Below are 25,934 nucleotides of genomic sequence, written 5' to 3' on the forward strand. Positions count from 1 at the left end.
GTAAACTTCTTTCCATATAGTGGATTTCTTTAGTTTAAGTTGTAGTGGTCATTCTTTTGGATATGTGTTTTTTTATTGGTTTTTAACTTTGTTTATTTCCTTCCTTACATGCTTTATAGCTTTGGTGACTTACTAGTTTCATTGCTCCATTGTTTTTAATTGAGATCACATGATTGAATTAATTGGTGAATTGATCCACTGCATAACTGTTTTGGAGTCTAAACCGATTCTTTCAATTGGTATCAAAGTTAAATTCACTTAGTTAAGATTAAAATTCTTGAGTGAGATCCTTGACCTCATTGTTGATGAATCGTGGCCAATCTCAATCCGTTCCGCTGCATTTTGATAGAAATAATTATGTTTATTGGCAGGTATGCATAAGAGCATTCCTAAATCTTTTATGATAGGATATCTATAGCATATAAATTTGACTTTTTTTTCTTTTTCTATACAAAATTCCTTTTACATTTGAGAAAAGGGATACCATCTAATAATATCAGACAAGGTGCGTTAGAATTTAGATGGTGAATTACTATCAAATGAGTCTATTATAACAGGTCACTGTTCAAGATCATTTATACAAGTAGCTCAAGAGAAGCAGTTTATGTCATTCAATCAATATTTGCAAGATCTTCCAATATTTGTTATATGCCTATAGCTGTTCTTAAAGAAATCAAATCCTACCACTTGTGAATGCATTAAATTTAAAAGGCACACCATTATGTTCTACAACTTTAGTATGCACCCTAACATTGTGCCTAATTGAAAATTTGAATTGTTGCAAGAAAGCAACCATTCAAATTTCAAGGCCTAGGGATCTGTATTAAAAAAAATAAAAAATAAAAACTCATTTGTAGGCTAAATAATATTCCCCGTGCTTAATGGCTTGCACATTAAACTCTAGGTCATAGGTCCAATATTCGAGCCATAAGACCATTCAACTTCTCATAGAAATAGGCTAGAGATATACTATCCTGACCTAACATTAACAGTCACCTTATGCCAACTCCACTTGCATCACAGTCAAACTCACAGACCTTTTCAAAACGTGGAACAACCAATATGGGAGCTATAGTCAAGGCTTGTTTTAGGTCCTTGAAACTCTTGCTAGCTACATCAGTCCATTCAGAATAATCTCTTTTAAAACAATCAATCAGGGTTGATGTTATAGTACTAAGCCTTTGATAAATCTTCCATAGAAAATAGCTAAACCATGAAAGCTCCTTACTTCCTGCACACTATGTGGTTTAAGCCATTTAAGGATAGTTTTGGCCTTATCCATATGAATCCATAAATCATAGATCACATAGCCCATGAAGCCTACCCTATTGGTTGCAAGTATACACTTCTACAAATTAGCATAGAATATTTGTTTTCTCAGCACTTCAAAGTTCAAACTAACATTTTTGTCAAATGCAGTATGCAAATGTTCTCTCAGGCTTTACTGTAGATGAGGATATCATCAAAGGATACAACCACACAAACCCCTAGGTGTGGCTGCAACAATTAAGTCATGACCTTCATGAAGGTACTAAGGCTGGGCATTAGTGAGCCAAAAGGCATCACTAACCAGACGCTATGTGCCACGTTGTTGTTTGAATCATCAGTACCACTAGAGCTTGTACTATCGGTTTCTACATCACTAGGATTGTATTGGGAATCAGTAGTACTGCCAAAGCTTGTGCCTTGAGATTCTTTGTCACTAGATTCTGTTGCCATTGAAGCTACAGAAACTGCTTCTTCATGTGGGGTTGGATAAGAATGACCCCTTTCTTGCACTGCTTGATAATGCATCCCTCTTATTAGTCTTCAGCTTCTTCCAATGATTCAAACAAAAATATTTCAAGAAGTTTTGAGGACATCAATTTTATTTTCTTCACGCTTACTGATATAGTCTGATGTAATTGGTGCATAATAAAAGTGATGTCAGAAGTGAATTCAAATGAAAGTGCTGTTACTCCAATCACAAAAAAACTATTTTAATGCTATATCTTTAAACATTGTTAATTGTAGCAAGAAATGCATTAAGAAAGATTTCACTAGTAAAAAATTAACAAGTGGCTCATTAAATAATAAATTGAACCGGCTAGTGGGAACTAATTAATTTATCATTTTAAAAAATGGAAATGTGTGTTGTAGACAACATTTGACCCGATTAATTTGGAGGTGTATCATCTCATTATTTTGATTGATAATTTCCTTGTGGAACAGTTGGCTGATTTTTTATTTGTTACAGGCAAAATGCAATTTAATGATTTCTTTTCCCCCACGTTCCTAGTTGACCATAAACAAAGTAACTCAAAGTCAGCCAAACTTATGAATGACAAATATATATAAAACAAGGACAAGAATACAAAATTCAATTAGTTGAACTAATAATTATTGTTGTTAATGAAACAAAGTAATCGTATCTCTTACACTTTCTTCCAACTAAAGCAAGTATACAAAATTAAAATGGTCAAGAAAATAAAAATAATTATAGAAAAAAAATGAAGAATTATTTGCCAGGTGTAACAGGGTAACCAATGCCATGCCTTGTGGTGGGAATTACTGTAAACAACAAGCTGCAAATGATCCCAATACCAATTGGAACAATGTTTAGAACCTCTTGAGTCTCCTTCCCAGGCGTTGGGTAAAAGCATTGCACAACATTCTTATCTCTCAAAGCCACAGCACCAAACACCAATACAGATAAACAGCATGAAGCCAATCACGAAACTCTCTTTTCTTATTTACATCAGCTGCTGCCGAGGCTTTAAAAGTAAGGCTGGACAATCAAACAGCCACAACCCTTTGGAGGTGGCAAGGCCATAGTAGACTTGTCCATCCGAGGCCTTGACACTGTCAGTGAAGGAAGCGAGGAAGCATGAGAGGGCGAGGAGGGCGAGGAGGACGAGCGTCATGGCGCGTGTGGCGGAGTCACATGATCCATTTTGTGTGAAGACTGGCATGAGAAGTTGAAATGCTAGAAGGGTCCCCGTGGGGAGTAGGTTGGCTACCGTGCTTGTTAGGCTTTGTGTTGCTCGTTGTTGTTTAGATGGTTGGCGTTGTAGTGGGGGGTTTAGGGCGTCTTGGTCAACATTGGGGGTGGCGGCCGCGGTGGCCTTTATTGATGGTTCCTTGGTGGGCACGGTAGTTCTTGATCTAATTGTAGGTGTAGCCATTTTGGGTTTCAAAATAGATAATGGTTATTTTGGTGGCAATGATGATATGAGATTTTCAATTTGATGAGATTGTCACAATTGTTACAAACCTTTTTTTTCCTTATAGCTGATGATGGTGTGGTGGTGGTGCTGATGATGTGACTTCTTGATCAATATCGATCTAGATGTAGTTTGGTGTGTGATGAGAGAAGGTGAATTAAGGAATTTTTTTTGAGAGTTTTGGAGAAGGGGAGTAGCTAGAAATGGTTGTGGGGTTCTTGGGGACACAAATATAGATAGATTTTGAGTTTGATGGATTTGGTAGGGAAGGGTTGGAAACTTGGAATATTCACGTTATCAAGAATGAGTGGCGATGGTTTATTTAAGGTATTCATAAATATGCAGTCATTAATTATTAATTCAATCTCATTTTCCACATCTAAAAAGAGGGATTTTTTTTTTTTTTTTTGTTCGGATAATATGATAATTTGAGAAAATCTCTTATTCTTTTTGAGAAAAATATCTATTTAATAAAAGAAATAAAAGTAGAAAGAGAAAATATATGACAAGCTAGAAGATAATTGTTAATCATGACTAGCCTCTGAAAAATTATTTCACCACACATAATACTCTCATTACGCTCTTAGATTTTTTTCGTGATTGGAAAATGTGCTCAAAGGCTAGTATATATGTGTGTGTGAGAGAGGAGTTGCAACATAATTGGTTTGGATATTCTCTTTTTCAACCCATACAATTAATAAAGGTGTAATGTATTCTCCGTCAAAAAAAGGTGTAGGGTGTGTTTGTTTTGGGTGAAAATCACTTCCGGAAATACTTTTCCGGAAATGCGGGTGTTTGGTTGGTCCGGAAAATAGAATTTTCCAGAAATTGATTTCTGTTGATAAAAAAAAAAAAGGCTTTGATTATGGAAATGAATTTTCGTTCCTTTTTCACTTCAAATGAATTCCAGAGAGAGAGAGAGAGAGAGAGAGCGAGCACGCGAGAGGAAGGCGAGCTCCAGTCCAGTCCGACGATCGCCAGCGAACCTTGAGCTCCAGTCCGCGCCAATCGCACGCACCAGTCGATCTCGCGAGCTCCAGTTCGACGACCGCGCCGTCGATCACGATCCGAGATCGCGATCTCGAGAAGCACCGCGCCGATCGTGATCTCGCGAAACGTCGATCGACGCGGTGCTTCGCGAGATCGCGCCATCGATTGCGATCTCGCCTTCACGCCGATCGCGAAGCACCGCGCCGTCGAACCCAGTCGATCGCGATCTCGCCCCTCGTCGAACTAGCCAGTAGAGCATCAATCGTTGATGATTTTTTTTTTTTCTGGGTTTTGTCATTGTTTTTCTAGGTTTGTCTTTTCCTTCTTCTTTTCCAAACACCAGAAAATATTTTTCGGAAAATTTTTTGAAATGCAACCAAACATATGAAAACATTTTCCTTTCCGGAAAATAGCATTTCCAGAAAATGGAATATTTTCCGAAAATGCTTTTACACGAACCAAACACAACCGTAGTGTATACACAAATCACAACTAATACAAAACTTTGGGGAAGCCCAGAATTCTTTTTCGAAGTGATAATTTTTTATTCATCAACATGTCAGAATAATATAATCGGGCTTTCACTTTTTTTTTTCTTTTTCTTTTTTTTTAAAAAAAATTGGTAAACGATTCCAAAGTTGCAGGCTCCATTATATTCGTATGGATATATAAAATTTGTTTTTTCTTGGGGCTGGAGGAATAAAGTAATATACTATACGGTTTAAAAAAAAAGGTATTATACTATACGAAAGATTATCACTTCTCTCAAGTTAAGTCATTCTTAAATCTAGATGAGCTTGAAAAGTTTTAGTTTGTGGTACTAGGATTCGGGTATTCTTAATTAAAGCTGGATGGCACTGGCATGTATATACTATATACAGTTTCGTAATTATATTTTATTTTTTGGCTCAATGCTTACTTGAAGTATCTAAACAACACAAAATCTTTAAATATTGCTGATATATAACAGGTGTATGTATTAATGTATGATACATAAACCTTCTTCCCCTGCCAAATCCAACCCGGTAAGCCAAATATTAGTGTTTCCCTCAGTTTTGTTAATCATAATTCCATATAAAACGAGATTAAACTGTACGTTTAAGATTTCATTTGATCTCTATTTAATGCTTGGATAGGACTCTAATTTGGTTTGTCGGTGTCACTACCCCTTTTACACTCTCTACCTAAAATAATATATTTTTTCTTCGAATAGACAAGAAAATCGAGAAAAATCAAATTTGAGTCGGAAAAACAACTGGTTATAATAGTCAAATTAAGCCAAATCTAGAAGTTTTATAGCAAAATGCAATATCTAGCCAAGTTTGACCCATAAATTCGATGGTCCTATCAAAGTGAATGTTGGTCTGAGTGTAGATATTTCAATTTCCTTTAAAAAGAGTGTTCATTCGTGAATATCAAATGTAAATCGCCAGAGAGATATCACAAAAAAATTACGAAAATTTTCACAACTTGCAACTCGCTTTTTTACACAAGTGTTGGAGAGTTTAACCAAATTGGTTAGATAATATTTTAACGGGAGGGGAAGTTCAAATTATAAATATCTCCATTAATTAGAAACATCAAAATGTTTTTTTTTTTTTTTTTTTTTTTTGGTTTGAGAAGAAGATACTTGCATTTAAAGAAAAAACTTAAAATTGGACAAAATCAGCTACTAAAGATTATTATTATTATTTTTTTTTTTAGAAATCAGTCTGTGAGACAGACCGATGCTTTTATTAAAACATAAGAAAACTATGAACATCAAATAGAACAAGGGGGATAATGTCCCCAGGTAAGTCTTCAACCCAAACCTGAAGTTCTAGCCCAACCCAAGATTTCTTTACCAAAGCATTGGCAACCTTATTACAATTTCGTTTCGCATGGCAGTAGTGATCCAGGCAATCAATGGTGGACTATCGAGCCCTTTAGTGTAAAGATTAATTTGTCAAATATATAAGAATCGAAACTCAAACAAAACAATAATTGCATAAACCCACAAAGTTTAGAGAAATAATATAAACCCAAATCAGCGTTAATCATATGTAAAGAGAGAACCTGAAGATAGTGGATGGTTCCGCTGATTTAGAATGGCAGAAAAGAAGCGCCGTTGAGTCGTACGGGAAGAGTTGAAGCGCCGCCGAGTTGGATTGGATATAAGTGCACTGCCAATTTGAGGATGGATTGGAAGAGACGAAATTAGAGAGCAATGTCAACGAGTTGGATTGGATGAGAAGAAGCGCCGCTGGTTTGAGGTTGTGGGTGTGCGGTTGTTTTGTTCTTGTATGGTTTTAGCTGTGATTTGAGGGTTTTGTTTAGAAAGGCAAACTGAAACAAAGCAAAGGTAGAGAAGCAAACGTGAGAGGAGAAAAGTTTGATAAATGTTTTAATTTTTGGTTTATATATAAAACTTGTTTAGCCGGTAACCAAAACGCATTGAAATTACATCAACGATCAAGATTAAAATAATACTAAATGAAGGGTTCAAATTTAGGGGATACCATACCCCCTCTTTTTTTGAGGGGATACGGTAGAATGACCACTAAACAAAACCCAATACTCACAGACCTTTCAAAAAAAGCTTCCCGCCTTCTCAAAAAAAAAAAAAAAAAAAAAAGAAAGAAAGAAAGAAGAAAGAAGAAGCTCTCAACCTCACGTCAGCGTCTAAACAAAGCTCAATACCCACAAACCTAAATTGAAAAAAACTCTAAATTGAAAAAAACTCTCGCTCTCGATCCATTTCCCTTCTCCATCTCCACTCCACCGGCCACCACCGACCCATTCAAACACACAATCACAAACCCAACCCCAACCCCACTATACCCACTTCTCTCCGTGTCTCTCTTCCTAGCCGCAACTCACCACAACCCCTGCCCTCACTGTCTCGGCAATTTCAGGTTTGTTTCTCTCAACTTCAGGTTTTTGTATTGGTTTTATTTGATTTTTTTATTTGTGGGTTTGTTTCGGTTTCATTTGATTTGTTTGTGGGTTTTGTTTGATTTGTTTGTGCATCTTTTTTCATGGTACTTTCAATGATTTGTTTTGGGTTTTTTCATGGCATTGCAAATCATCCGCCATTCCATTGATTCTCAAACTTTTCTTCCCTTCAACAATTATTCCACTCTTCTAGTGTAGAGAAATTGCCTTCAAGAATTAACAACATTTGGTGGTCTATCCAGAGGGAAGCTCCTTAATCCATTTGACTTCAGCCATTCTTCAGGTAGGTATATATATTTAGTAAACAGTAATACTTATTAGAGTACACACAAAAATAGTAATGCATGCATTCACATCTTTTATTTCTTCTATAGTCTCTCTTCTTACAGATTTTGTTGGACGAAAGTATGTACGGTTTTGTAATTGTAGCATTATTTCAGAAAATTGAACCCTATACTGTTGAGCCCTATACGGTTTTGTAATTGTATCAATAGATTCAATACTGTTGATAAAGGGATGGGACCGAATTAAAATTTTGGGGGCCAAAACTAGGAAAAAGATTAACCACTTAAAAATAAGAAATATATTTCTATCGTTTTGTCAAAAAAAAAAAAAAAAAAAAAAAAAAAAATTAAGCATGTAGAGATTAGACTGCAAAAGATCTTAATTAGCCTTTCACATACGATTAGTAATATTTTTGCTTAGTGTTCATATTTTCTATTTGAATTCTAGTGTTTGTTGCTATAGGGTGTTTGGATTTGTGTTTATAAGATCTCTTATTCATCAAAAGAGTACAGAGGACAGCTACTGTGCAAGTTGCCGCATTTTTGTACTCAATAAGCACCAAAAGGCAAAAATGCTGTTAAAAGATATGGAACGAGCGGTACAGGATATTGTTGAAGAAACCATTATTGATGGGCTGTCAAGTCCATCCAGTCAAGAAGGAACCATTATTGAAGGGCTGTCAATTGCATCCAGTCAAGAAGGAAGTGAAAGTATAACTGAAGCAAGTGTGCAAGATAGCGAAGGAGAAACTCCTACTAATGCAGTGGCCAAAGAGCCTCTTAAATGTTTAATATTCAAGGTTCCTGCACATGTTCGTGAAGTTGACGAAAGAGCTTACAACCCCAAGGTTGTTTCCATTGGTCCATTTCATCATGATGAACCAGGGTTGAGATTCATGGAAGCTCAAAAGTTGCGGTTTTACAATCGCCTCTTACAGAAAATAAGAGGGCTTACTGGTGAACAAAGTCTTGAAAATGCCATGAAAGAATTGGAGGGAAAAACCAGAGAATGCTATTTGGAGGATTTTGAGAATATAAATAGTCATGATTTTGTCAAGATGATGACCCTCGACGGCTGCTTCATTGTAGAGCTCTTGCAGAGTTACCAGGTAATTTTAGGAATGCAGCATCAAGCTATGTTTAGATTTTTTTTTATTCTTTATTTTGATAATCAGCTATGTTTAGATATGGTTTGTCTGTTTTATTATCTTTTAGAACTCAATAGACCCATGCGAAGTTATACTATATGAATTGATTTTTTTTCTTCTCTCTTTTAAGGGAAAAGATATGGAGGAGCCCATTTTTGAAACGCGTTGGATGTTGCCAACAATTGCTCATGATTTGCTTATGCTTGAGAACCAGCTTCCTATGTTCGTGCTGCAGAAAATATTTGAGCTTACTATCATCGAGCGAGAAGCTACTCTGAACATGCTTGCTCTCCAATTTTTTGAACCGTTGAGACCTGGGAAGGACAAATTGAAAACAGATATACTTGAAACAAAAGGCAAGTATCCACATCTTTTGGCTTTGTTTCATTCTACTTTCATTTCTAGGGATCACAAAAAACAACCCTCACCAGTAAAAGGGGTTAAAGAATGGAAAAAATATGATAAACTTCCTGGCAAGGGTTGGGTACATAATGCCACATCACTAAAACATGCTGGTGTTCGTTTCCGCAAAAAATCTGGTAACCCTCTTGGTATGGAGTTTAAAAGTGGAAAGTTGAAGATTCCCACTCTATTCATCGATGATAGTACTGGCCCTTTGTTGAGGAACTTGATAGCTTATGAACAGAGCGACAGATATCCAGCTCCATGTTTTTCCTGTCTTGCAATTCTCTTGGATAGCTTAGTGGACACGATAGAAGATATCGATATTCTTCGTGAGGCTGGGATTATCAAACAAGTGAAGGGTGGCAATGAGGAAGTGGTGAATCTTCTTAATAGTCTCAGTAAACACCTTGAGTTTGACATAGATGACTGCTGCATAACTGAGAAAATTGAAGCTGTCAATCGTTTTTATCGGTCAAAGTGGTTCAGAGTTCTGTTTATCCTTGTTCTCAGCAACATTGGCTACTTAGGTTGGATGATATTAAGCGTTGCCATCATCCAGTTTCTCCGTCAGTTTATCCCTCGTCCAGATTGTAGATAAAGCAGATTTCACAGCTCATAAATCCTCTTCCTCTCCCACCCCATGTCCCTGTACCTCTTGCTGTCCCTCTCTCGCTCCTGCTCCCGCTCCTGCTCCCCTTTAATTAGTGGAAGCAAAAACATCTTTATAATGATTTGAAAGTTTGGTATAGCCATTTTGTATAGCCATTTGATGATTTGCTTTATAATGATCTGAAAATGTGTTCTAGACTTCTAGTTCAATTTGTGACACTGTGAGGAATGAATCAATCTATACATTCTGAAATGTGGCCTCTCATGCCTGTAAATCTGTACCGATTTGCTGATTGTTGACTCAATGATGGGTAGTGTATAGGGACATTATTTTTTTTTAAAGCTTCATACTTTCTTGCATTTTTGCTCAGGTATTCTTAGTGGTTTGATGTATCAATTTCATGAAAGATGTCTAACTGTCTAACATTGTTTATGTTTTGAAGCAATTAAAGATGTGACTTGGTCGTCTACTAACCTGTTTCATTATACATTAGCTTAGCTTTGCTAGTTATTCACATGTGCGGTTATGCCACTAACCAAAATCTTAACTGTACAGATCTTAATTCAGTTTCTTTTACATTCTCATTCTGTTTGCAGGATGAACAGAGTGGCAGTGATGGTTGAAACCAATGGAGCCATTTAGCAGGAACTGTCCTATTGAATTGATTGGAACTTACTGGATTTTGTTGATAATAATGCTTGAGTTGTAAACAAGTTTCATGAATATGGTTTTCTTTTAAGATTATGATCAGAATGTAATGAATAAGGTCTCCATATAAACTTCATAACTGCCAATGCTGCACAGATAATTCATTCGAAATTTTATATATAGTAGCTTTTAATTTTATTCAAGTCTCCTTTGAAATGATATCTTTTTCTCAGATTTTTACAACCGTCATGACAGTATTTATTTATTTTTTTTTCGATTTGCCTTTTTTTTTTTTTAATAACAAAATATTTTTAATCAGACAACTATTTTTAGCAATTCCAACCCTTGTTGAAAAATATTTAAGCAACATCATGTCTAAATAGTTTTACTAAAATATATGAAAATTTAAGAAGCACGATATTATTTGGGAAAAAATAAAAAATATAAAGGGGTGTACATTTTTTTAGTTTCTTTTTCCTATGTTTTTTCTTTTTTCTTAAGTTTTTTATGCTTACTAAGACACGACCACTCTCCAATTTCAACACAAAATTCTATTCCTAATGTTATTAGCAACATTAATTCTTCAAATAATCTAAGAAGAAACATTATCTTAGGTATTCTTCAACAGCCTTTCCCCAACTTTGTGATTAGTTATTGGTTTTTGGGCTTGATGCATCTTAGTTCATGTGTATGGGGTTTATTAATTATGCGTGCAGGCCAAATATTGATTTTTTTTTAGTATGGAATAAGTTTATATCCCTTTATGAGTTAGGGTTTAATGTAAATGTCATAAACATAGGGTTTTTTTTTTTTTTTTTTTTTTTTTTTTTTTTTCTCTTCTTTTTTGATAATTGGATAGTTATAAGAGGAGCGGAGGTTTAAACGCCAGATGTTTACATTTGAAACACTAGAAAGTGTCAATTAGTTGAGTTATAAAACTCAACTAATTGACACTTAGTTCATGTGTATGGAGTTTATTAATTATGCGTGCAGGCCAAATATTAATTTTTTGGTATGGAATGAGTTTATATATTTTTAGAGAATTGGCAAAATCAAGCTAAAATATTCCAAAAGAGGTTAAGAAGGATTGAGAATGAAAATGCCATTCTACTTGATAAATGGGTTGAAACAAATCTTTTGGTGGATGAAACAAATCTTTTGGTGGATAGATATAAAGAGGAAAGCATGTCAAGCAAGCACTGTGATCGATGTCACTTCAAAAAATAATTAAATAAATATATGAATTACCTTTTAATGACTAGTAACACGTCATCGGTTTGTAAGTTTAATATAGTAAAAATTTTAGTATCTCTACCATCACTCATATAAATTAAGTAGAATTGAGAGTCTAGCAATGTACCATTTGGCATATTTGGAGCTTCCCGTACTTGACATTGACAAGTAGCAAAATTTTTCAAGAGTGATGCTAATATGATAATATATATACTTTGCCACTTGCCGTATTTGGAGGTTCCAGTGCTTGACAAGTAGCTGCTACTTGTCAAGCATTCGAACCTCCAACTCCAAATATGCAAATCACAAATGGCAACGCCTCAACATTTATTTCTACTTGTATCTGTGTGTATATATAAATATTAGATTTGTCTGTTTCTAAAAAAAAAATATTAAATTTGTCTAATTAGGTAAAATTTATATGAATTACTTATATGATGACATACATTATTAGTTATTACTGCCTTATAAATAGCAAGATTGTTGACCACTGGGCCTTGTAGCCTAGTGATACCCAGTTCCACTTGTAACCGTTAGTGTGGGGTTCTATCCCCCGCAATAAACAATTACCCAAAAAAAAAAAAAAAAAAGTAGCAAGATTGCTGAGGTTGATAGTCAGTAAAATACTGAGGTGCATTTTTCTTATTTAAGATGAAGTGTTTTTTTACTTCCCCTTTGCTTATGTTGTTGGTCTTAGTTTTTTAAGTGGAAATTCGTTTCTCACTCATTTTGGTAAGTCAAGTTACTTATGTTTTTGGAGTTTTGGGTGTTAATATATTATAGTCCATATATGATTTTGGATGACTCCATTTTAGAAATAGACCTTCCATTTAACAAACAAGAACCAAAATGCTTATAAAAATAATTAAAAAAAAGAACCAAAATGTTTGGAGTGTAAATATGTTATGGTTCTATATGTTTTTTTTTTTCAAGGCTTTCCATTAGCCTTCTTCTTGCTTATTGGGCATTTTTGTGGAAAGTAGAATCTTAACCTTTGAGCTTAATTTAGTAGTAAAGCTTTTTTGAAATGAAGCTATAACAGAAAAGATATTTGTTTTCCGCATTTAGCAAATTATAATGAATAGTGAATTAAAGTTTGGAATTTATAAATCATGAATAGTGAATCATAAAGTTTCATCCTAAAATCTCTAAATTTCAACTTTAACCTTAGAAGAATTTTCAGCTTTAAGGATCCTCTTAAATCTTCTTAGCGAAATTGTCAAATATTTTTGTAAGCTCAATTAAAAGAGTTTTAACTTTAACCCCACCCTTTTCTTTCTCTCTCGAGTAATTTTTAGGTACTTTCGGAGCATGGAGAATGGCTCTCTCTCTCTCCAAAAGCAAAACCAAATGGGCATTTAAAGTGTTTTTAACACCTTTTTTTTGGGGGGGTCAAACCCATAAAGTTGTGGGATCTCATATAATATAATTCAGAGATTGCAATAAAAAAGAAAGGGGGATTGTTTAAAACAACAAAAACTAAGAAAGTAAATCTTATATTGCACGTACAATGTAAACTAAGAATTTTCCTATCGATTAAGTGTTTGGCAACGGATAGTTAATAGTGCAACAAAGTTTTGGATCTATAAATCATGAACGATAGAAAAACTCATAAAATGCATAATAATAAAAATAAAATATAAATAGTATTTCAAAGCTTAGTTCTAATTTCTTCAATTTTCAACTATAATCTTAAGATTGTTTTCAACTTTTAAAGACCCCCTAAAGCACTTTAGTAAAATTTCCAAACATGTGGTAATTTCAATAAATAAATAAAAAGGCTTTAACCCCCCTTTAAACACTTCATAAGATTAAGACTTTAATTTCCTTTTTCATCTTTAGATTTGTCTACTTTGTCAGTAGATTAGATAAGATTTGTCAACTTTACATATATCATGTTAGATTTAGATTAGATTTGCCTTACCTAATTTGGCAAAATTCATAAGTATTACTTATTTGGCTTAAATTAGCATTGGCTTATAAATAACGAGACTGTTGGTGTTGAAACTTGAAAGTCTGCATAATACCAAGGTGCATTTCTTGCTTAAGATGAAGTGTTTTTCGCCTTTCGCTCTGTTCATGGGTAGTTTTTTAAAGTGGTAAGTCGATTCTTACTCCTCTCGTTTTAACCAACGAAGTTCCTTCTAATTTTGAAGTTTGGGGTGTTAAATATATTTAATCTATATATAATCATTGATAACTCAATTTAAAAAAAAAAAAAAATACCTCCTATTTAAATAGTTAATAATGTTCTAATTGTATACACGTCCTAGTTTTTCTTTTTCTTCAAAGCTATCCAATATTTTTCATTGTGCTTATTTGTCAGTGTGGTAGAAAGTATAATTTGTCATTTGGATACTTGAATTTAGATTTGAATTTTAAAATGAAGGATTTGAAATACCTTAATTCCAAATTATAAATATTCAAGTATGTCATATGGATTTCTAAAATTCTATAGGTTTAGAAGTTGTTTCAAATTCAAGAATTTTAAAATTTAAAATTCTTGGAGGATTTGTCAAATCCAAATCCTCAACCCTTTTTAAATTATGCAAACAAAGTATTTGAATTTTAGTCATCCAAATCCTGCCATTCAAATACACCATAATGGTATAGTACATAGACTGCATAAATTTTCATTGCTATATATTTTTCTGGAATTCTGACCAAATCAACCAAATCTTGCCATTCAAACACACCATAATGGTATAGTACATAGACTACATAAACAGATCCTACGTTTGGAGAGGTCTACTCTCAACAGTGCTTTGGAAAAGTCACTGTTGCTCCTCCCTGTACAACGGATAACTGTATCACAGCCAGCAAAAAAGCACATCAACATATTTTATATCCTAATTGCATTTCCAACACCGCTTGCTGTTGCGGCTATATAAGGAACAAATGAAACTAAGTAGACTTGGAAATGCTACCTTATGAGTTATGTAGTCATGTTGAAATGAATTTCAAGGAATAAAAAACAATTTCAAAAGAAAATTCATATTGAATGAAATGAGGCTCATTTATTCATTAAATTGCTCCCATTTATTTAGGTGTTATTTAATTAATGAGGTTCATTTATTAGGAAATCACATTGATGCATTAAAAGCAAAAAAAAAAAAAAAAAAAAAACATATATATATATATATATATATATATTATATAAGATAGAAATTTTACTCTAGGCTAATCTAAGGGTATGTTTGGTACATTGAACGAGGATTACAACAGGAATTGTAGTAATTTTTATTATTAAGAATATAATGTATTGTAATGTAATAACTAAATCTATTCATAAGTTTTTTTTTTTTTTTTAGAGGAAAATCTATTCATAAATTTGGTTCTGAGTTATAAGATTAAAATAAAATTTAAGATTTATTTTAGGAACTATCTTACTCATACAATTATATTTCCATAAATGGTTATTTTTTAAAATTTGAGACAAATATGTGTTTTTTTTATAATTGTTACATAAATATAGAATTTTTTTTTTTGAAAATATATTAATTTTAGAAATTATTGCACCTACTAAGAAATAACTAATATAACCATTTTAGAGATGACTAGTTTTTTCTCATTTTGAAGAATAGCTATTGATATAGAATGATTATTCCTTATAATAAAAACACTACCAAATTAAAGAATAGCTAAATCTTAAAAATAACTAATACATTACTGTGCCTATTACAAAATTATGATGAGATTATTCGGTGTACTCAATGTACTACTTATTTTTTCTTTTGCATAAAGGTGAATTTTATATGTACGTATCATGTATAAGATTAACATTTGCGTGAAAGGAAGATATAATATACTAGCTAGTATACATAATAATTTAAGTAAATGAGGACAGGAGACCAACCCATTGTCATTAAAAATAATAACAGTACTTAATTTATAGATTTTATTATCATCATCATCATTATTATTATAGAAAAGAAGTCAAAAATGATGGGGTAGAGAGAATCATGACATTTGAAGTGCTTATCTCGTTGAGCCCACACCAATGTTCCAAGTTCCAACTAGTTGAAAAATTACAGTTATGCAAAGGCCACGCAAAGAAAGAAGAAGAATAAAATCGTGGGTCTGAAGGATGAGTGATGACATGGGGCATTGGCACCGATAATGGTAGCGGAAAGAATGTTAGGTTGAGAATGATCAAATTCTAAGGCCCATATTTTCCATGAAGTTGTATTTTTTGAGCAAATAGAAGAGAGAATTGACACATACGTAGTTGCAACTTGCATCAACTATTCTTTATGAAAAAAACATTTGCAACAACTATTTTGAAACAATACCAAAAGGGTAGGAAGTAAATTAACACGTTAGGTAAACATTAAGAATCAAATTTTCCAAGGACATGTTAAACCAACTAATCCACTTGGCTTGAGCCGACCCACTAGGATTCTAGTGGTTTCAATGGCAAGGCAAGTAGCAAGCGATGACAGTTCGAATGTTTCAAAACCCCACTCAAACGAGTCGAGTGTCGGTTTCCCCACTCAGAAACAAGGATGTCAATACCGTACCGGAGGCCGTACCGGTTTGGCCACCGGTACGATATATTTCGGATACCGGTCAATACCGGTGTACCGTTTCGGGTTTACCGCTATTTTTTATATTTATAAATAAATAAATATATATATATATATATATGTATGTATGTGTTTGTGTGTATATATATATATATATATTATAATAAATATAAAAGTTTACCATAAAACATTTCCTCAATTCAGAACTAATTATTCATGGTTTTAAACTTTAGTATCAATTAAAAGGGAAAAAAAATAAAAAAAATAAAATTGAAAGCTTAAAAGTTACCATTGCATACTAAGAAAACAAATAATACTAATAAGTTAATGCAAATAAGTTACCATTCTTTCCTAACAAAAATTCAAAAATTACAAAACTTAAAAAAAAAAAAAAAAAAAAAAAAAAAAAACTTTTTTCTGTACCGGCCGGTACGCCCAATACCGGCCGATATTGCCTGAAATTGGTCGGTATGAGGCCGGTACGGCCGTTATTTTTTCCGGTACGAAACAGGGGGGTTTAGCGTACCGGATTACTGACCGGTACGGTATATTCCGGCCGTACCGGCCGGTACAGTACAGAATTGACAACATTGCTTAGAAATCTAACAAAATCAAGTCATCCAAACCTAGTTGTGTTTTTCACTATTTCTCTACCCATATATAGCAGAGATATGGTGTTCTCCAACTAGATCTAGCAAAGAACTTAAAATCTCCAACCAAATCTTGTGGAAACCAATCCCTGTCTCTTCCCGTTGCTTCTACTCTTTATTTCCATCATTAATCGGTTTTGACCAAATCTAACTACCATACAAGAAGAATTGCAGGGTCAAGATGTTGTTTCTAATTAATTAATAGTAAGTTTTGTTCCCTTTCACTTGATATGATCAAATTAAACCTACTTTTAATTATTACTATTATTATTATATTTTGGGAGGTTTTATTATTATTATTATTATTTCTCAATTTTGTATTTAAAACGTCACTATAAGAGCACCCACAGTAGATGTGGGATATGTGCCAAATGCTAAATATTTGGCACATATCCCACACCAAACCAAAAAAACAGCACCCCATCAGATATGGTAAACGTGGTAAAATTATACCACTTATGTCCGTACCGTTGCAAATTTGCAACGGTACGGACAAATGTTGTAAACCAAAAATTAATATTTTATTCGAATTTTCTCTCTCCTCTCTTTTTTTTTATTTGATTTTATCTCTTCCTTTCTCAGAATCTGTCTCTCTCTCTCTCTCCCAAGTTCCCAAGAATCCCAACCCATTCTTCCTCTTCTCACAATCGGATGCGAGCAAGAAGAAGGCGACGCAGAAGAAGGCGGCGGCGGCGGCCAAGAGAGGAGGAAAGGCAGCCGCGACTTCGTCAAAATCGGCAGCGGCGGCGTCGGATTCGCAGAACGGAGCGGATTTGATTTTTGATTTCTGATCTCTCTCTTTAGCTTGATTTGTTGGGTTGTGGGTTCACAGTTGTATGATGATGGTGACTAATTAGCTTGATTTGTTGGGTTTGCCATGGTGGTGAACGGCTAAGATTGTGGTGGTGCCGTGGTGGCAGTTGGTGAGCTTGTGGTGGCTGTTGAAATCAGAAGCGTGAAGGCTAATTAGTTTGATTTCTGATCTCACTCTTTCTTATTGTGTTTGGTTATTGGTTGATTTGGGTTTCGGTTTGTCCGATGGGTGGGTTTCGGTTTGTCCGATGGGTGGGTTTCGGTTTGTGTCGTTTGTGGTGGCTTGGGTTTCGGTTTATGCAGTAGGTGCGTTTCGGTTTGTGCCGTGTGTGGTGGCTTGCGTTTCAGTTTGTGTGGCTTTTGTGGGTTTCAATTTGTGTCGTGTGTGGGTTTTGGTTTGTGTAGTGGGTGGGCTTCAGTTTTTCTGGGATGTGCAGTGGGTGGTGGCTCTGGCTAATTCGGCGGAGCTGTTGCCGTGGCTAGTTCGGTGAGGTTGTGACTGGGTTGGATAGGTGGTTGTGCCGTCGCTGATGATGATATATATTATTTTAATGGGTAATAAATATTATTTTAATGTATAGAATTGGATTATAAAACATCTGATAAATGAGGAGTTGTAAAATGATGTGGTAAAATAATAAAGTAGGTGTTTAATGTGGTAAAATGGCATTTTTTTTGCCACATCTGCTGTGGATGCTCTAAGTGATTTTTTGTCTCCCGTTCGTGTAAAGTGAAAACTCTCTCTCTAACTCCCGCTCCAAAACATTTATATATAAAAAAAACACTTTTGAAAACACAAACAACGTCGTTTCTTTTTTGGTAAACACAAACAACGTTGTTGCTCAGATTTATCAGAGGTACTCTTACTCTTTTCTCTCTCTCTCTCTCTCTCAATATTGTGTAAATTTTTGTTATATGATAATTGATTAACAAACGCCTGCCATTCTCGTTTTCTGACAGACCAATCGGGTTTTTCAATAACATCTAAGAAAGACTTAAATTTTAGATTTTCTTCACCATTAATAAAAACCCAAATCCCATATTAGTTATGAATCTTATGATAATCATTCTAAATCTAATTCTTTTTTTTTTTTTTAAATGTTTCAGACTCGTTTTTAGGGTTTCTCTGCTTTCTATTCCGTGTTTGTTCTGACGGAAAATAGTTTCTTGGGAAAAAAAATTTCCACTTCAAGGGTTTATACTTTATAGAAGTTATAATTTTATTGATTTATGAAGTGGGTTCAGCGAAAGTTTATCTCTTTTTAAATTTTCCTTCTTTAAATGAAAAAATTTACACATTGGGTTTTTTTTTTTTTTTTTTTGGGGGGGGGGGGGGGGGGGGGGGTTGGGGTTGGGGTTTTGGGGGTTTAAGAATTTGTTCTATATTCTAAATTTGTGGTGTGAAAAGTTTCTTTATTAAATTTTAACTTCTCTTGAAAAAAGAAAAAAGAATCCTGTCAAATATATATATTTTCTTGGAAATTGTTATTTTTTAGAATCTGGGTTTAGTTTTCTTCTGAAGAATCAGTTTTTTGTTCAAATGAATTAAAAGGAGAAGGTTTTTCAATTCAACTCCTTGTTTGGTTGCTTGTAATTTAGAAGATTTTCTTTTCTGTTTCCTTTTTGGGTTATGAAATTGGAGCTGGGGGTTAAATGGTAAATATGCACAATATTTGATTGCAGGTATAATGAATATGTAATCTTTGAGCTTATTTCTTTTTAGAATCTGGGTTTAATTTACTTCAAGAGAATTGGTTTTTGCTCAACTAATCAATAGGACAACTGTAATAATGATGCTCAATGTTTGGTGGCATGTAAGATATAGAAGAAAATAATTTTTCTTTTCCTTTTTTGGGTTATGAAATTGGAGCTAGGAATCCAATGGTAAAATATGCATACTACTTTGATTGCAGGTATAATGAATGTGTATCTTTGGACTTCTTTATATATATAGAATCTGGTTATGCCCTGTTGTAATGTGACATGGAATGCTAGTATTTTTGTAGTGAAACTTATTGTTGGATGATGTTAGTGTAGGAAACAATAAATTACTTTTGGGGTTAGAATATGAAGCGTAAGCGAGGGGCACAAGAAAGGAAAACCAAAAGGGGCTCCTGTGGTGAGTAAGAATGAGGTATCCATAAATTTGGTGAGTGCAAATACAGAAGATAATTCGGGTTTGGATGGTTTTGGGAATGATAACAAATATGAATCTGGAATGGAGGTTGATACACCTTCTTCAACGGGGACTGACCAGCCGTACAATGTTGCAAGTATTAATCCCGATGGTTCCATTGATAAGGCAATGGGAAAGTCAGTTGGGCGTGTGAAAGTGAAACTGAGGACAAGTAAGATGTTGGAATCTCAACATACTTCTTCCGATGCACCCACGCACAGTGACACTGATAAGAGTAGCCAGCAAATGGGTTTTGAAAGGCAAGGTGTAGGTCTGGAGAGAATGGAAGATAGTGCAAACTCATTGCCTATTGGTGTTTCAGGAAATCCAGCTAAGAAAGCTGGGAGTATCAAGATTAAATCGTCGATGATCTTGGGTAATCCAAGTGTTTATCAAAGTGGTGGTAGTGCTGCTGTTGCTCAGGGTGAGAGTCCACACCAGAAAGAGCTAAAGATACCTCATCAGGATGCTCAATTTAGTAAGCAAGAACTTGATGATTGCTTGACGGTATGTTGGATTGTTTAAGATGAATCTTTGTTTAAACTTCTGATTATGCAAACTTTTTAACATCTTGTTGCTATTTTCTTTTTTAAATATCTGCATATGAGCATATTCTTGTCTTCATTTATCCTTCCACAGGTGATAAAGAAGGTAATGAAAATGGATGCAGCAGAACCCTTCAATGTCCCTGTGGATCCTGTAGCTCTGGGAATTCCTGTAAGTATGAATATGCACAAATACGGTATTTAGTTAGGGTCAAACACTAAAATTATTTATAGTCCACAATGGATGGTAATTTCTTAGGTTATACCATCATGTTGTCGTACCCTATCTCTTTTATTTGACTAATAAAATTCTTCCCTTGGGGTGGGTGGTGTTTGTTTGGAACCAGGATTACTTTGATGTCATAGATACACCAATGGATTTTGGAACGATATGTGGCAATCTTGAAAATGGTGTGAAGTATATGAACTCGGAGGATGTTTATAAGGATGTACAGTACATTTGGGAGAACTGCAATAAGTATAACAATAAAGGTGACTATATTTTGGACCTTATGAAGCGGGTGAAGAAGAATTTTATGAAGTATTGGACAGCTGCTGGGTTATACAGTGAACAACAATGGGGAACTAAGGGTGAGACTTCTGTGATTATGCTCTCTTCCGGTTAATTCCTTTCAATTTTCTTCATCAAGCTGAATTTGGTTTGTGCATTTCTTATTCTGTGAGTCTAGTGAATATAGATAAAAATTTGACGAGCAATGCAATTGATGAGTTTTCCTTATCATGTGTGTTATGATTGTGGTCATTGGAAAAAATTCTGCCTTTTTTTTTTTATAAATATCTTTGCCTTCTCTTGGGTATTCAGGAACTAATTACCTTGAAATATGTGTTGAATTATGTGCATCCAAATTTCTTGCATGGTCTATTCCTTAATAGTGATCTTAATGTTGTTGTTCTTAGACTTTTTGGATAAATAGGAGCTTTATTACAAAAAGGGCACACTTAAGTACACAGGAAGCATACTGTTTAAAAATTGTAGTTTAATATTCACACAGTCTAGAAAATCAAGTGAGGAAGAAGAAAAACTGTTGGTGATTAAGGCAAAGTGTTTATGACTAGGTTTGCACACACAGCTGATAGGTACTTTTTTCTTGCAGTAAGCCTCTGCTGATTTTTTTATGCATATATGTTCTTGCTGATGCATATGGTATCCGTTTTTTATACTATGTTGTGATGTAGTTACTTGCTTGCCAAGTTAATATGAACTTTAGAGTTATGTATAATGGTGGGTTCCAATTAGCTCAAATGGTAAAGTCTCTTGTCATTAAATAAGAAATCTGCGGTTTGAACTTTGTCTACTGGTGTTTTGGTGTGATGATAATGAGCAATTATTATAAAGCAGATATCATAGATTGAAATTCTATCTATCAAAAAAAAAGTTATGTATATTGAATAACGGCCCACTATGCAATCATCTTGTCTTATTGCTGGTATAAAGATGCCAGCTCTCATTTTCCTGACAGCAGTCTGAGCATTATTTATTTCCATTGTGATAGGGGCTGAAAGCATTCAAGTGGAGGATGTTTCTGTGTCCAGTGAAAAGTGCATGTAAAAGGCAGTCAACCAAAGCAGAAGACAGGAAAACGTCATGGGTATTTTTATGCCTATAACTTCTTGCATTTAGTTGCTATTATATTCATATGGGAATGCTCCCCAGATACTCCCCCGTCCAAGGGTAAATTTCCATATGGAGTAACTAGTAAAATAGCAGCATAGAAACATCGTAAATGGAAAAATGCAATAAATAATATTTGGGTCTTTTTGACAATTTTGGTTGTAGGGCCTGTCTACAGCCAAATCATCAGCATGGGTATCATATGGTTTATTGAGCGAAAAGCAGAGTTAATGTTAGGATGCACATTTGATAAAGGCTATCATTTCTGGTAGTTTTTAGGTTGTATTTGTGCAAAAGCAAATGAACAGGAATTTCAGATAAGTGATGGAAATTTGAAGGAGTGGAGCACTTTATAATAATTTACAGTCAGCCTAGGTCAAATTGAAAATCAATTGATAACTCATAGCTTTCTACCAAATCATCAACTAACTTAGATACTGAATAACCCAAATAAGACTAAGGAAAATACTCGAATCAGTAAAATTATCAAATGTGCCCCTTATCTTCAGATTTTAATGTTTTTTAGACTGTTAGTACTTTGTTAATTTATAAAAAACCAGAGGAAATTTATTATTGTGTGACGTCTACAATAGGACCCATGGGTTGCCAGCAGGCCCCATATAGGACCTCTTTTTTATGCTTAATGTGGTTTGCACTAGAAGCTTGCCACTTCTTGACAATGGATAGTGTGAGGACAGGAATTTAGTTTTTTTTTTTTTTTTTTTTTTTTTTTTTTTTTTTTTTTTTGTATTTTCCCTGTAATTACTTTTTCCTAAAAATTACTTGTGTGTGTATATATTTATGTAATTAAAAATGATAATTCAGTAAGGGAACTGGGGATTTACTTCTCTGGATTTTGAGAGTGATTACTTTCATTGTCAAAATACCAAGAAATCCCAATGAGATAACCCCAAAAAGAAGTAAAGGTTTGTGACAAGCACTGTGAAGCATAGCAGGTATCATTGTCATCATTTTTTACAATTGCTTTAAGATGCTTGACAGTGATATCAGGTGCATCTGGATGCTTTCATTTGCTTTTTATAGTGAGTTTATAAAGGAGTGGTTTGAAACTTAAGTAGGAGGTGTGTGTGTGTGTGTCATTGGAATTCTGTGTGGGTGCCTGTGCGCATCATTAGAGTGCTGTGTGTGCTCACATGCACATTGGAGAGTTTTGGCTTATTATTCTAACAAAAATGGTTCAAAATTTTTTCTTATATTGTGAAGTTCTCATTTGCAGAAGGCGCCATAAAAATGATTGTTTATGTGCAATATGTGTTCTAAAGCGTCGTAGGAGGGAGCGTGAGGAGAATGCTCGTCTTGTAAAAGGCCATATAGGAGCTACTGATACTAATTATACTGAGGAGACCCAGCAAGAGGTACAATGAATGAGTTTGACTAATGACTTAATCCAACTTTTTCTTGACTGTGATTGGATTTTCACTTTGTAGTCTTGCAAATGTTATTTGTAGGTGTAGAGAAGTTTTTACTTATTACACATACACGCAGTATAGGTATACATATTTTGAAAGGGATCCCAGGAAATAGCAACTTTTGGGCTATCAAATATTTTTGACAGATCTGATATGCTCTTTTATGACTACTAGGTTTCTGATTTTTGAAAAATTTAACAGAGACGACATATATGAAAGTTTTATGTTTTTCTTTTTCTTTTTTTCAATAGATGTATTATTATTATTATTATTATTTTAGTTATTGTATAACATTATGAACTTTTTTTTGCATTGGCTGTTAAAGGAAGGTCAACATGTGGAAAGTCCTAGTGCTGAAGATCCATCATCAAATGATGAATCACTAGACCCAGATGCAGATGCTGAGATACAACAGAAAGTAGATGAGGTGAAATTGGATGTTCCTGAGGAGCAGCATGGTCCTTCGGAGGAGAAGCAAGGGGAGGAGGAAGAGGAGGAAGAAGACGAAGAAGAAGAGGAGGAGGAGGAAGAGAATGAGTTGGAGACTCAAAAGAAACACGAGAATGAAACTCCAGAGCAGCCACAGTTTGGTGATAGATCAGAGGAGGAGCATGAGAGACAGCCTAAGCTAAGAATTGTGGAGAAGTCAGGAGTTGGAGTCCGAGTTGATACTCAGAAAGAGGATATATTAATGAGGCAGGAAGCCAAAACTGCTGCAGCTCAACAACAGAAACATAAGGTATTTTGAAAAATCGTTTTGGCATCAATTGTGTGATCTTTAATTTAAATATACATAACAACTTGTTCTGCAAATTCATGATGGAGAATGGCATAGCTTTCCTTCATTTTACCACCAATTTACCTTGCCACTAACCTGTTATTTCAAAAGTACAGAATTAAACTATAAGAGGTATCATCATTAAATCATTTCAATGTTGGTGCATATATATCAGAATGTGCCTTATAATTATTGGGTAATCTTCGAGCTTATCAGGCATGCTTAAAAAATAAGGATGTATTTGCTATTAGCCAAATGTACCTTACATTAATGCTAGATCACCCAAATTTCTGTTGTGGGGGGAATCCTTCCTTAGTTATGAAAACAGATATCTTAATGCAGGCATATCTATAAAATATCCTTGTCAAGTGGGCATGTCTGTAAAATATCAATAATCTTACTTTGAATTGGAATTTAAGATTCTATGCATGCAATTTAGCAGGCTCAAAAGTTTTTTTTTCAAAATTAATTGACTTTGACCTAGTAGTGAAAGGAAATATTAAAATATTTGCTTTATATGGGAGGTGTTGTTAAAACACAAAAATTTCACGTAGGATGCAATGGAACTTTCTTCAAGCTATAAACAGACTTGAGCTCAAGATAGACCCAAAGATTTGAATTTTATTTAATTATGTATTTGTTTCATTAACTTACACTGGACTAGAACTTCATAATTAGATGCTGAACCTTTTAAATGCTGGACACTTTTATATGCAAGTTTTACTTACAGTTTGATTTTGTCACAGGAATTACAAGAAAAGCACAAAAAATCTAAAGTGTGTAAGAACCTTGAGCTAGAAAATCCCATGCTTTTGGACTTATGCGGAATTCTCTTCCCTGACAACCATAAGTCTGTCTGGAGTGGACCCCATTCACTGAATCAGCATCATCGTTCTGCTCGTACTAGTTCCATCCATGCAGCTATTGCAACTTTCATGAAATAGGTGCTTGTTCTGATGCATGTACACTGGTTGCATAGATCTGAGGTGTTGTTTTGTTTTCCATTTTACACTCCTAAAAATTTTATTGTATAGTTATTACCTAGTACAGGATCAAAGCAAAATTGAAAAACTGCTGAATGACATGGATGCCCTTTTTGCAGTGTTTGATGCTGAAGTGTACTTCTCCTTGCACTTACTATAGGATGCATGTTGTGTCAAAGGAGAATGAGCATGCACAGCTGGACGCTTGTTTTAGAATTACTTCTCTCACAAAAGCTGCTGCCAAATGATTTCAAAAGTAGTTTCGAGTCATCAATGCAATGGTTTTCAGGAGTTACTTGGAGGAGGGATATAATATTACATGTGAGATTGTACATGATCTAGCAAGATTCAAGAATTTGGTTCTTCACCGTGTATCTGCAAATGACAATTCTAACTTGCAAAAGCACATTTTCAGTTTATGTTTTATGATGAGTTAGATTGCGAATGGTTTATGGCAATGCTTGGATCCTGCGCTTTTTCCATAGTCTGTACTTGACAACCAGGCTAACTAATGTCGCTTTTAGAATAGTGTTGTAGTGAAACAGGAGTCATGCAAACAGCTTGTACCTTAGATCAAGGCAAAACGTATGTCAGCCAATACCTCTATTTAGATGTATGATCTCCCCATGCAAAGAGTTTGTAAGCAGAAGCTCTTTGTGCGTGCTAATTCTTCTAACAGTGTCATGTTCACTTTTCATTATAATCCATTCGGCCCGTATAAAGTAAACTAGCTTGCAATATAGATTTTTATTATATAATCATTTTATAAACTTAGTTTTAAGTGTATTCTTTTTTATTTTTTTAGTTTAACAAAAATAAATAAATAATACAATGCAGAGGTCTACGACCAAAGAAGATTACTTTTCAATCAATGTCATTCATTTTCAAGATCCAACCTTCTATAACAAAAAATGGGCACATCGCAGTTAAAAATTCCAGACAATT

The 25,934-nt window shown here is 34.3% G+C and overlaps 1 protein-coding gene and 2 pseudogenes across 7 annotated transcripts; 2 read left to right on the forward strand and 1 right to left on the reverse strand.

Annotated features, from left to right (window-relative positions):
- Positions 1-2,314: 2,314 nt before the first annotated feature.
- LOC126715990 (protein DMP3-like) lies at positions 2,315-3,418 on the reverse strand (annotated as a pseudogene).
- Positions 3,419-6,796: 3,378 nt separating this feature from the next.
- Positions 6,797-10,420, forward strand: LOC126715982 (UPF0481 protein At3g47200-like). Of its 7 annotated transcripts, none has more exons than XM_050416890.1 (5): positions 6,797-7,087; positions 7,321-7,410; positions 7,860-8,520; positions 8,690-8,915; positions 10,171-10,420. In XM_050416890.1, exons 3-5 carry the CDS (start codon positions 7,984-7,986, stop codon positions 10,173-10,175), a joined length of 768 nt encoding a protein of 255 aa, XP_050272847.1. In that variant the 5' UTR covers positions 6,797-7,087; positions 7,321-7,410; positions 7,860-7,983; the 3' UTR covers positions 10,176-10,420. The 7 variants fall into 7 exon arrangements, with proteins under 7 accessions (XP_050272847.1, XP_050272845.1, XP_050272846.1 ...); XM_050416888.1 differs by having other exon boundaries at positions 7,875-8,520; XM_050416889.1 differs by having other exon boundaries at positions 7,918-8,520.
- A 7,272-nt stretch (positions 10,421-17,692) lies between these two features.
- On the forward strand, positions 17,693-25,434 carry LOC126705713 (uncharacterized; annotated as a pseudogene).
- The last annotated feature ends 500 nt before the right edge of the window (positions 25,435-25,934 follow it).

This window comes from Quercus robur, chromosome 2, assembly GCF_932294415.1.
Source record: "Quercus robur chromosome 2, dhQueRobu3.1, whole genome shotgun sequence".
NCBI classification, from domain to species: Eukaryota; Viridiplantae; Streptophyta; class Magnoliopsida; order Fagales; family Fagaceae; genus Quercus; species Quercus robur.

Coding starts and splice junctions, on each gene's coding strand:
- LOC126715982 (XM_050416890.1), top strand. CDS start 7,984: ATGCTGTTAAAAGATATGGAACGAGCGGTACAGGATATTGTTGAAGAA. Junction 8,521..8,689: donor AGCTCTTGCAGAGTTACCAG/GTAATTTTAGGA, acceptor CTCTCTTTTAAG/GGAAAAGATATGGAGGAGCC.